Source organism: Vidua chalybeata, chromosome 10, assembly GCF_026979565.1.
Source record: "Vidua chalybeata isolate OUT-0048 chromosome 10, bVidCha1 merged haplotype, whole genome shotgun sequence".
NCBI lineage: Eukaryota > Metazoa > Chordata > Aves > Passeriformes > Viduidae > Vidua > Vidua chalybeata.
Window position 1 is genome coordinate 19,289,943 of NC_071539.1, and position 12,772 is coordinate 19,302,714.

A 12,772-nucleotide genomic window follows, 5' to 3' on the forward strand; every position below is an offset into this window, starting at 1 on the left:
CAGAGACTCTCAAGAACACTACTAGCAATCTGTGTGCTGGACTGTATCATATCTCCAGGAAGCTGTGGCAGAACTGGACAGCTGGTCCCTCAACCAGCTCTTCTACTTCCCTGCTATGAAAAACCAGGGGACCCAAAAGGGTGAGAAAATAAAACGAGGCTGTAGTGAACCTGTTCATCTTGCCAAGGCACCTGGAATGAACAGCGGGCAGACCACTTCCAAGCACATTCAGCACAGGAGGTCATGCAGATGCAGCTGGCTATTTCTCATGAGCCGACCGTGAAAGTACCTTGAGGTCCCTCCGTTCAAGGTGCAGGAGCTCAGAGCCCCGGACGTCATGCCGGATGAAGATATCCTTATACTCACAAAGACTGAGGTGCTCAAGCCACGCCGCAACCTCCTCCGTTCCCCAGAGGTGAACTGTTAGAGATGGAAAAGCAGGAGTGCATTGAGTACCCAGAATCCCAGGAGACAGGGAGAGATGAGGACACCACAGCACTCAGTGCCAGAGGAGGAGGGCAAGCAGGACCACAGTCTCTACCTAAGGGGAGGGCAGCACAACCTTCAATCTCAAATGAAGGAGGTAGGGCAAAAAAGGTAGGAGATGCTCTCTTAAGAAGAGTCTTGCTGCAGTACAGCCAGGAGGAAGTGCATATTTGTTTGGATGAGATGGCATATCTTTTCATAGGGGTAACTTTTTTCAAGTTTACACCCATGTTTAAGAAGAGTAAATTAATTGTGTAAATTCTGTGTACAAAACAACAGATTCATAAAATATATGATGGAGAATCACAGCACAGATCAGTTCGCACATTATTATGTACAACCACTTGCAATCAGTAAACAAAATGGCAACTTCTCTCCCCCTTGTCTGAGGGAGAGAGGAAGAGTTTAGACTTCCACCTTCTTGCAGTCTCTAAATAAGAGAATAATAAAATTTCCCAGTTTTGGAAGGCAGTGAATGAACACCAGCCTGTCAGACAGGAGACTGTACCCACAACTCCATGGCTGAGGACAGGACCCAAGAGCTAACAGCACAGGTCATACTTCTGAATTTTGGAAAAAGACTTCATAAGGAGAGCATAAACCAAAAATCAGCTAGACCAATTTAAAGAGAAAGTGTCTTGAATGGCAATTTGTTGATTCATGGCCAGTTTTTGTTTACTGACCAATAGGATTAAAGGTCAGGAAGCACCTGTGGTGATGCTGATTCCCAGCCAATTAGACATGAAACTTGATTAAGGCCTGAAGGTGAATCAATGAGAAAAGTATCATTTATTGTATCACAGAGAATAAGCAGTGAAAAGACTGGAGTTAAGCGGACTTGAGCCCCACAGTCATTTTTATACTTAAAATGCCGAAATCCTCAAATTCACTTCCCTAAACATCCTCTGAAACATCTGTGAAAATCTGTATAGTGTAGGGGAGAGTTCTTCAGAGAGTACCTCCTGTTCCTGCTCACGAATGTTGGCATGGTACAGGGGGACGATGACTCAGAAGGGAGCAATAAGCTATTTTGCCAAATGAAAAAGACTGACTAGACCTGCAAGAAGAGGCAGATGCAGATGAAACAGAAGGAGAGGATATGTGAGGAAACAGACCGAGAACAGGTAGTGGTGTGACCACACTGATGGGATAAAAAGACACAATGAATAAGCAGACTTGGTACCCGGCAATCCCATGCTACTGTGAGTCTCCTTATTTTTGTTGTTCTTCTCCTTTTTAAACTTGGTCACCAGGCGGAATTTGCCACTGCGACTGCGTTTAGAATAATCCAGCATCTGGTTCTGCAAGAACAGAAGGGAAAATCAAGCACACATAAACTGATTGGAATGGACTAAGAGCAACAAGCACTGTCAAGATCAGTTCTGTGATCTCAAAAGGAAAAAAAATCCTAAACTCATTCTCATCAAGACAGAAAAGGAAGCAGAGAAAGTTGATCCCATATTAGGCAAGAGATCTTGGCAGGAAATTACTTTCTTTAGCCCTAGGGAGTCAAGTTTATTTCTTAATATTTTTTTCTCACATCAGCCATATAGTAACAGGAAGTCAAACACACAGGGAGAACTAGGGAAAAAGAGAACAGGTAGGGAGAAATAGCCTTGGTTCTCCTCACCTCCTCATCACAGGGCTCCATAAGCTGCCACAGCCAAGGGATGTCTGCCAGTTTCCTCAGCTGGAGGTCCATGTCTGCCAGGGCTGCCTGGAGCTGCTCCTTCTGTGGAGGATCTAATTGCTGGATTAGGAATAGAAGAAAGGCAGAGTTAAAAGCCTCATGGTAGAACACACAGCCAGGCCCTTGTCTTGAAATTCCTAGCTAACAAAGCAGTTCCTTTGACAGGAAGTCCAGAGCAGGTACTCTGCCCAGACCAAGTTAACAACTCTTCTATTTTCTGAGCTCCAAGCTCCACAGCACACTCGTGTAGCAAAATTTTCTGTAGCAAATGATTCCTGGATAGTAACATCTAAACTGACTTACAGAGTCCAAGACCAGCAAAATGCTAGGCCAAGGCAATAGGAGGAGAGGAGAGGAAGTGTGAGGCTGGTTTTTCCTCCTGCTTTATGCTCCTTACCAGTGCCATCTTGCCTGCCAGCAGCAGCTCTGTCTCATTGTGCAGGGCTTTGACATTATTCACCATCTCTACAACAAGGCTGCAGTTCAGACCCTGCAGGGAAGCAGTTCATGTACAAGTTAAGCTTAGAAGTGCACAGGTCTGAGCAGTCAAAAGGAAGAAGTCTTAGACTAGCAAGGCCTACTTTTGGTCAGCTAGAATGGAAAACCAAGAGCTCTGGAGTGAGGACAAATGGGAGATGCCAAGTGAGTGCAGTACCTCTGTAGACTTGGATTTAGCGTAGACTTTGTCCATAGACTTGGAGCTGGCATTGACAGCATGGGCAAGCTCCTGTTCCATGTCCTGATAGGATTGAGCTATTTCCCGAATGCTAAAGAGAGAATTACAGATTGCATCAGCATATCAGATTGCATATGTTCAAATCAGGAGATCTCTCCTCACTGGGTATCCCATTTAAACACTCATCCAAGTGCTGAGCCGAGCCAGGCTCATGGCAGGGGCACAGCCTCTGGCAAAGCAGGGCAGTTCTCCTGCCACATTGAGCATGCATAGGCAAGGAAATGCAGCTCTCTCACAGGAACAACATGTTCAATTCTGCACACAAACTGGGATCAGTTTGAAATACAACCCAGACATTTTAGTATGACTAGAGTGATGTGAAAGGCAGCTGCACTTACAGCAACCTTCTCTAATGACTCTGGGAACTTTCTCTCAGAAGCCCAATGGAATGCCTGACTAAAGGATAAGCAGGTAAGCATACATTCTGGGCATTGTACAAAAATTTCTGCTAGGCATCAGGGTTACAACAACCCAGGCTGTCATCTGAGCTCCTTGAGAGGCTTTTGTTTCTTTTCTGAAAAAACTACTTTATATTCAAAGGCAACAGGTTGTTTCAGGATTAAAGGATCCATGTTTGCTCATAAAAGTAACATATTTTGTTCAAAATGGCCTAAGAAAGTTTATTTAGCTTTAGTCCTTGTTTAGCTGGGACACTGAACAACAAATGATGTTACTCTCAGTGACATGGACCAGCAATGTAGCTGAACAGGAACATCTCCAGGAACAGGAAGCAGGACAAGAACTTCAGGCCCTAAAGGAGGCTCTATTCACCAAAAGCAAGTTGAGTCACACCTGTGGATAAGAGCACCTGCAGCTTGACCAAACTGGATGATCTGGGTGGATTCTTCTTCAGACATGATCTCTGGTTGCAGAGAGAAAGAGGACGGTCGTGACAACTCACACTTCTGCTTGTCTTCCCAAGACTTCAGGGTGCTCTCAAATGCCTAAAAACACAGTAAGCGAACTATGAAGTACCTTGTAAAACTCCTATAAAAACCCAGTGACTGTGCCTATGCCTGTAAAACATGTAGATCTGGTACAGGCACTTTTCACTGCAGGGCCCAGTAGTTAAGTTGCTTATAACTTTGCTAAGTAGCTGGCTGGGATGAAGTTTTCCATGCCACATGCTTGCCTTGGCTGAATTTCTATTTAAGCACAGTTTTAGTCAAAATTACTGGGCAGTACTGAGAGCCAGACTTAAAAAATCCAACAATTCTCTACTGGTGGCAGCCTTTTCTTTGAGCAGCTGTATCACCTTTACACCTCAGTATTACTGAGACACTTCAGAACTTGAAATTAAAAATGTTCAAGGCTCCTCCTTATCTGGAAGTAAACTGGGCTTCCCTAGGAACTGCTGGGCCAAGCCCCTGAACTCAGAGCTAGGACCTGACACATTTGAAACCTTACTGATACTCCTGTGGGCAGCAGGTAGTGGTGTGGGAAGAAGCAAAACAGATCCAATGTAGAAGGATTTATATTGAATATGGTGAGAATGAAAACTATGGAGCCTTGTGGTAAAGCACTCTCTTCCCCTACTGCCTCTAACACTGGAAAACCAGGCTCTGTCAGCTCAGTGCAAGCTACCTGCCGATCTCACTCTTGCTGATGACTCTTTAGTGCTCCAGATGAGGCCAAACAAATAAGGGAATTTGAGTTTTTCCATCTTCAGTTTAGGAAATTATATAACCCAAATCACATTTGAAAAATGTTACCAAAGGTACAGGGTCACATGCATCAAGTCCACTTCAACTGAAGAGGACAGGTTTGCTCTGTGAAAGAAGGGGTATGCAGTGACCTTTAAAAGGACAGCAGGAAAAACAAGGGTAAGTTGAGACAAAGTTGAGTGTGCAACTGCAAAACTGGAACCTCTTCCTCGCAATTCCATGACTGCAAAACCAAGTTGGTAGGCAATTAGGAATGGGCTGGCACAATCATAGCTGTGATTTCTGATGGCCCAACACATAGCACACTCACAAGGGACTACCTTGTCTTCTCTGTCTCTTGTGCTTCATGTCACCTTTCCCACCATGCCCACACATAGGTTGCCTCTCCTTTTTTCCCTCCCTTTACCTTTACAGCAGCAATCCTGTTCTCTCTTGCTCTCTGTGCTATCTCTTTCAGTCATTGTCCCTCCAAGTGTCAATGTGATGCTGCAGAAGCTCTCTTACCCTTCACAAAAGATTGTGTGCACTATTCCCGTCTCCTCTCCACAACATTCACATCAGAGCTGACAGGACACTCTTTGAACTCAAAAGAGGATACATTCAGCTAGATATAAGGAAGGATTTTATATGATGAGGGGGATGAAACACTGGCACAGGTTGCCCAGAGAAGTGGTGGATGCCCCATCTCTGGCAACATTTAGACCACAGGCTCGATGGGGCTTTAAGCAACCTGGTCTAGTGGAAGGTGTCCCTCCCCAAGGAGCTTGGACTAGATGACCTTTAAAGTCCCTTCCAACCCAAACCATTCTGTGGTTCTATGATCAACACCCACTGCTCTCCCAGTTAAGAGGTCTCTGGTCTCCTGTCCTACCACGATAGGGGCTTTGTATGCCCACCTTTGCTCTCCTTTCATACTATCATCTTTGTAATTCCCTTGCCAGGCAATCTGCCTCAGGTCTGTGTATCAGGCTGCTTTCCCTTTTTCCCTTTGTTGTACTCCTTATTGTGATTCAGCAGGTGAGTCCCTTTGCAGAGGACTTTGATTTGCTCTGGAAGCTGGGTAAAGGGGTGTTATGCTGGAAAATATGAAGATCTGCTCTCAACTGAACTGTTTATGCATGGACAGTCACAGAGCTGGGAGGACTCAAAGTGTGTCTGTGCCACAGCATGGTCTTTATCCTTTCCCTTGTCTGACCACTGCTCAGTCATATAGCAAAAGAGCAAGGAGGCTTCCTTATCTGCTGGTACTCATCAGATATATTTGAAAATTATGAGATGAGACTGACACACACTTCTGGAACAAGGCAAAAGACACTGTTTTGCATGGTCAATGAAGCCAGATACTGAATAACAATGACAAATTAAAACATTGACCGTCTGAATCTAGACAATCCACAGCACTTGGCGAGGCAGGCATCCTGTAGAAAAAACAGCATGCAAGCATGTTAAGAAACACTGTCTTAAGGCAACTAGAAAAGGAAGTAAAATAAGCTTGCATAAACAACCTTATTTATGACATTTCCCAAGTGCTGAATGCAAGTTTAATCACATTCTTTCCCAAAAGGTTTATGGTGTGTAATAAAATATGCTTCTTGCATTCACAAAGATCATGTTCACGTGTGGCCCTGTCCATGCTCTCCAGAAATATGTGACGTTGAAACACATGTATACTGCACAAGCAATTCAGGATGCTCTTACCCTGTCTCGGGTGAGGGTCTGTGCCCTGTTCTTATGAACAATCCAAATGTAACCTGGAGGCTGGATCCAGGCTTCTCCATCCACTTGCACAGGAACTCCTTCTTCTCCAAGGATTGCTATCTTTACTGTCCGGCACTGCAAGGAGTGACTGGGTCAGAAGAATGCTAAAAGGTTGATTTTCCAAAAGCATAAGCCATTCTCTGTCATTCCAAAGCCCCTCCCCAGGTGCTGTAGCTTTGGTGCTACTTGAGGCACACACATCTAGGCAGCAGGACACACCTCAGCCTTGAGCAGCGGGGAACACCTGCTTTGCCTTTGGACTAATCTGTATTTGAGTTGTTGGTCTAACTCCTACTAAAATGAATGCTAGCAAACAATTCCATACTCAAATTGCCCCTGAGCACGTCCATTTCCAACCCTGGTGAATGCTCTTTCCATGGACCAGACAGAGCAGAAAGAAGGGCTTTACAAAGTCCACCAGCTGGAGAGGGGGCAGGCAGGAAGAGCTCACAAAAGCAGCTGATACCTGTGCAATCCGGTGATGCTGTAGGTTTATCACACGTGACACTGCCATCTGCATGCTACCAAACACGGCTACCACCTCCAAAATCTTGTCATCAAAGGAAGGGGCTGTAAATGTCTGCCACATACAAGGGAGAGAGAATTCAGCTGAGGCACAGCTCTCTTGGAGATGTTTCCTTTACCCCCTATTGGTGCCAACCTGGGGGTTGGCTCTTAATTGTGCTCTTTAATCTGTATAAAATTAACAAGGTTAGAAAGTGAGGATCTGGAACGAGCTAGAAGTGAAAAAGGGAAGCTTCCAATTGCTAAAGTATAATTCAGACATGAAAGCTGTAGGTCATACAGCAATAATTATTTTTTTGAAAGTAGGCACTCCAAAAAATTTCCAAAGATTACAACATTTCTGAGTGAATCTAGCTGCCTTTGCTATCAAGGGGCTTTACTTCTCTTTATTTCTCTGTGTTGACAAGGGCAACCTAAAGAACTTCCTGCAGGTCCAAATGCTCTGGTGATGTTTTTTTTCTAAATCCTTACAGACTGCCTGGGTATGAAAGCTGCTAAAGGTTAGGTCTCAGTATCTCAGCCACATCCAACAGAAAGTGCATGCAGACAGGCCCCCTGCCCTCTTCTTCCAAGCACTATTTTCAGAGGCTGTGACCTCAAAAGCAACAGTAAGTAGAAATATTTCCTGTACGGTCTTAGAGAATACTCACATCATCTTCCTTGGTTCCCCCCCAGAAGTTGGTGCCTCCTGCATAGCTGGGAATGTTGAGCACAGCAATCCCCTGGAGACTGGGCAGAGGGATTGGCCTCCCATCGCACTGCACAAAAATGAAGGCAACACTACTCTCAGCCCAGCAGGAGAAAGACCCTCCTGCCAGAGCACATGCTCTGTGAACAGAAAACAGCCAGCACCATCTTAGTAATACATTAATTCAGGTTTCTTCCTGTTCATTCTTGGCCTAGAAGAGTAGAAGGTATCCACTCAAGCCTCATGAGCCACACATCTTCTGGCAGACATGTTCTTCAACAAACTCTTGTTTCTTTTCCTCTAACCGGAATAGGACACACCTGAGAGGCCTGGCAAAGCCTCTTGATTTATTTCTCAAGAAAGTGGAATACAACTCCTGAAACATCCATGTGATGAGGGTCTTCTCCTGCAAGTTACCTGTTTATGCTGTACATGACCTATACAAAAGTATTTCTTTTCCAGCTGGATAGACATCACAGCACAGTTAAATTCAGAACTTTCCACTGCACCCACCATCAAAAATTATGTGCTCACGTGAGAAACCACATGGAACGTAACAATCTTATCCATGCTGAACACTGCACTGCGAACAGCAAATACTTTCCAGCAGGATGATACTTCTTCTCTTTTGGGCTTAGAATACAAGTTATGCTCCTGAACCAGGAAAAGCCACTTTTAGTTAGCTCAGCGTGACACATAGCCAAGTACATTGTTTCAGGCAGACAAATGCCACCAAGCCAAATCACCATGCCAAAAATCACAGTGCCTGAAGGAGATGGAATTAGGCATCCCAGTCTTAGGAACAGAAGAACATGCTAATTCCTTACCTCCAGCAAGACCTTCTGCTCCAGGTTTTTATATGTTCTGTGCAGCAGCTCCTTGGTCCCCAATACTCCATACCACATCATATTCTTAGTACGACTTCTAAGGGGGCAAACAAAAAGAGAAAAAGTCAGCACAGACATTTACCCTTTCACTAAGAAGGAATGAAATCTTCACATTGAAATGGTACCTGCTACATCCTAAACCACAAAGGTGCTTTGCTTCCAAAAGGGTCAATTGTTTCAAGTGGTCACTGTACTAGGAAACTACTTCCCTTTAAGTAAATGTCAGGTAGGAATCAAGCATGAGTAACAGACACTACCAGAAGTATACACAGACTGCCCTGGCACAGAACTTGTCCATCTCATACACCAAGACATCAACAGTGCTTGGCTGTATTAGCTCATATACAGCAAATATAGCCAATCCTAGGCTACACAAAGCATCCTGTAGTTGCTCAGGTATTCAAAAGGCCAAACCTGTGGTTTGTATTGAATCAGGATCAATGCCAAAACCAGCCTCTGCTGCATTTAGAATTGAGATGTGCTTCTCTCTGTGCGTGAGATGATATAAATAGAACCAATGTGCTAAATGTTGCTCCAAAGTAGCAACTTAAATACCTTATAGCATAATGAACCAGTAATAAATCAGTAACTTATCTCTTCCATCATGATTTCAAGCCTTGAAGGAGCATTATGTAGACAATACACCTATTCAGCACATTGTACACAATCAGCTTCAAAACCACACAGAAGCATGAAGTGGTTCAGTCACTTTTGGCATAATTCCAAAGGTCATTTAAAACCAAACTCACCTGCATTTCTCTGGGTGCTCATCACGTTTGTTGTTGAAGTCCAAGGAAATCTTTGCATCCAGTCCAATTCCAAAGTAATTATTCATGACACACTTCTCAGTGTAACATTCACTGCCAAACAGAAGAACAAAACTTCCGCACATAAGTCTTGGTACCATTTGGTGCGTATCTCACACAGAATCATTTAGATTGGAAAAGACCACCAAGCCCAACTGTGTCAGATGTGTGTCACTGCACATTCCATAAGCTGATCCTTAAGCTCTAGAATCCAGCGTATGAATCCATTTATGGAACTCCAGGCTGTTGCAGTCCATTACTTTGGTCCATAAATGAATCCCCCTCTCTGCTGAGGTCCGTTTGCAAATACCCATGCCCTCCCTTCCAGCTCCTGAGCATACTCACAGATTTTCAGGCTCAGAGTTAAAGGGATCCGCATGGATCAACAATCGGCTGATGACAGAGCTCCCAGGCAAAGAACCTGACATGCCAGCACGTATATCTGTAGGAAAATTGACCATGGAGAAGAGCATGACAAATAATAAGCAGAAAACAGGTAACGTCAATCTCAAAGACTAGATAACAAGAGTTGATACATTCTTCCCTGTCATTCATGAAGAAAGCAAAGAGCATTAGTGTCTTCTTTCACTAACCCAGAGGTTAGTTCTTTTGACAAGGAGAAGGGTTTCTGGGGCTGCCTGCAGGGTTTCTGACTGACAGTGTACTGCCTAAGGCTAGCAGCACAGTTGTATAGAAACATGGAAAAGAGAAATAGGAGTTCTCTCTGCAGGAGCTTTTTCGTTCCAGGGTGAGACATGCAATACCCCTGATACAGTGAATAAAGAGAAAGGAGCAGGACTGAAGCTATGATCCAAGTTATTCAAGAATTACTGTCTCCTGCTTCTTAAATTATTAACTGGTGAACCACAAATAGTAGGTTTGTCAGAGAGAAAGGAAACTACCTGCTTCCAGAAGGAGCAATTTGAACAAAGTAATTTGGGCGAAGAGATGGAAAGATACTGCTACACTGATGGGGAGAAGTTGCTGCACATCATGTGAGAGGTGGGAATTCTGCTGAGTCTGTGCACTTCCAGTCACTTCACATAAAGGAACTGCTGCCATTCTTCAGAAACCTTTCTCAACAGCATCATCTCCCCCTTCTCATGGTTACTTTGAGATAAGTATCTCCTTACAATTGGCATCTAAATTCTGCCACTTCATGGCATTAATAGAAATCTGTGTCTAAGTCTTAGCTACAAACTGGAAACTACTACAGCTCATTCCAAGCCTCCACTTGCAGTTATCTACAAAGGGATTTCTCTCGTGGTTGACCTTGCACAAAAGGGCATCTGGCAGGACAATCTCATGTTTTCACATGAGGACTGCAGCCTGTGCTGCAGTCACCAACGCTCCAGATGGCTGCCTCATTGGGAAGTGGTGGGTGTTATACCTACTTGGGTAGAGGATTTTTGTGTTCAGCATTGGCAAGTTGTCCCGACCTCCTGTCTGGGGAGGAAGAGATGCAGAGCTGCCCAGTGACAAACTTCCTTTGTTTATTAGTCTTTCACAAGGAGACTTGGAGGCTGTAAAACACAACACAAACTTGGCTATTGACAAACATAGTGCTGTGATTCAGACCAACACAGGCCAAGCAGCAAGACTGGGTTAGGAATCACTCAACAGCAAAACACTTGAGCCCCCAGAAAACAAAGAAGTGACAGAACCAGTCATTAAGAGACAGAGATGTCAGATACGTGCTGCTGGAAAACCCCACAGAATGGAAGTACCAAAATGCCACAAGAAAAATGTTAGAAACAGAGATAAGAAAAAGCTGGTGCCAGCAGCACAACAGATAGGTTATTTGGCTCCAAATCAATAATCAGGGAAGTTCCAAATGTATTAGCAATGATCAGGGATCTCTAACAAATTACTCACATAACACAGTTATTAAAGCAAACTGGCTGCTGTTCTCTGTCATCTGCAAAGGATGACATGAAAAGTGCTCAAGACTGTCCTTGTCCAAGCACTGAAAGCCAAGAGAATCCAGATTACTGGCTAAGGTGCAAGAAAATTTCTGAATCCTAGGTTTCATATGCTAAGATCATGGACCAACTATGAGAGATGCAGCAAAAAATTGAGTGTATAATGCATAGACTAGAACACAAATGTGCAAGGCCTGAAGAGCAATCATGCAAAAATTTGAGAAGAACAGAACACAGAAGGTAATACACATAACACCTCCTTCCCTTTTTATAACTAACAGAATTATAATCCACAGGCAAGATCTACATGGTAGCAGCCCCAAAGCAGTACCTTTCCTCTGGCTCCTCCCCTTTGACACTCCATAGCTGCTGCTGTGTGATGACTGCATGGATATTTTATCCTCGTTCCTCAGCTCCTTGCCTTCCTCAGAGGCTGAGAGACTAAGGAGGAAGCCCTCTTGCTCCTGGGTCTGAGCATTCTGCTCATCTACAGCTGTATGAAGAGATAAAGCAGGTGAGTACCTCACAGCTCTTCTGGCAAAGAATACCTCCCACTCATGTAAATAACAACAGGATGGGATTCTAAATGTCCTGATTCCTTAAAGGGAAGAATAGGAATAACACAAAGCTTTCCTTTATCATTTGTCTCAGCTCTGCTCTGGAGAGCTTTTGGAACCAGGTTGGCTTAGCCTCTTTGTTTACTTTGCTGAGCTCTTTAGCAGTCAGGCTCTAAATAGAAGTGTCTATTTTTAATGCCACAGGTACTCAGGCATCCTGAGATGTAAACTGTGCTAGAGGTGATGGGCTTCCATTTATTTGCACTTAGATGTTACCAGGAATTCTAACCAGACAGACGTGAAATGATTAATGAATTTCCTGTTTGTTTAATCTGTAGTGGTGCAATAACATAAGGCACTTGAAATGGGGACTTAGACACACATAATCAAAAAGGAAGAAAACAGCAGTCGGTAAAAACCAATACAATCAGAAGAAAGAATCAGATTGCACACTCTGGAAGAAGAAAAACAGTTTGGAAAAGCTGAACAAATACATCTGAAATGTAACTGGAGTTTGCTCAAGAGCTCGTAAGATTTAAACGCTAGCATGCTGCCTAAAGAAATCAAAACTTTGCAAGCAATCAACAAGTCTTTTCCTCCCCAGCAGCCCCTGCCAGGGCTCAGCTCTGAATGCCCTCAGCTGCTCTACCAGCTCACTGCCTGCACAGCTCACCCCCTTCTTTCAGTCTCTTCCTCTCTATTGTGCTGACCCTGTAGTTCAGCAGAACTACCCGTGAAGCAATCCAACCCACTCGTGCAGCAGAAACAGGAACACTTCTAGCTGGATTAAGCAAATTGCTTGGGCTCCAATAGAACTTCACAAACATCAAACTGGCGTACGGCAAGCAGCAGCAAAGTGAAGGAGCAGTGAGGTCAAGGCCTCCTGTTTCACCAGAAGTAGGCTGTTTGCTGGACTTCCACTATTCACCTCCAGCAAATGTTGTATACAGTGCTGCAGTGCTGGAAATCCAAGCAACTTTGCAATGATTTGTAACTTACTACACAGTTGTTCAGAGGGCACTCCTGGGTGTGCATGGATGTTATATCTGCAAT

General features: G+C 44.1%; 1 protein-coding gene across 4 annotated transcripts in view; it reads right to left on the reverse strand.

The window, feature by feature from the left end:
• Positions 1 to 12,772, reverse strand: part of DGKD (diacylglycerol kinase delta) — a 61,418-nt gene that overhangs the window by 7,835 nt on the left and 40,811 nt on the right. For 3 of the 4 annotated variants that reach the window (XR_008432656.1, XM_053952055.1, XM_053952052.1), the window contains 14 exons: positions 11,494 to 11,655; positions 10,635 to 10,763; positions 9,586 to 9,682; positions 9,184 to 9,294; positions 8,375 to 8,471; positions 7,510 to 7,617; positions 6,801 to 6,914; positions 6,275 to 6,409; positions 3,705 to 3,856; positions 2,832 to 2,943; positions 2,574 to 2,666; positions 2,117 to 2,236; positions 1,670 to 1,787; positions 290 to 420 (listed from right to left, as the gene is read on the reverse strand). Coding sequence is in view for 3 of the 4 variants with exons in the window: in XM_053952055.1 (XP_053808030.1) it covers positions 290 to 420; positions 1,670 to 1,787; positions 2,117 to 2,236; positions 2,574 to 2,666; positions 2,832 to 2,943; positions 3,705 to 3,856; positions 6,275 to 6,409; positions 6,801 to 6,914; positions 7,510 to 7,617; positions 8,375 to 8,471; positions 9,184 to 9,294; positions 9,586 to 9,682; positions 10,635 to 10,763; positions 11,494 to 11,655 (1,679 nt within the window). In the remaining variant the exon portion in view is untranslated. The remainder of the gene's footprint in view (positions 1 to 289; positions 421 to 1,669; positions 1,788 to 2,116; positions 2,237 to 2,573; positions 2,667 to 2,831; positions 2,944 to 3,704; positions 3,857 to 6,274; positions 6,410 to 6,800; positions 6,915 to 7,509; positions 7,618 to 8,374; positions 8,472 to 9,183; positions 9,295 to 9,585; positions 9,683 to 10,634; positions 10,764 to 11,493; positions 11,656 to 12,772) is intronic. The other variant, XM_053952054.1, reaches the window with a different exon arrangement.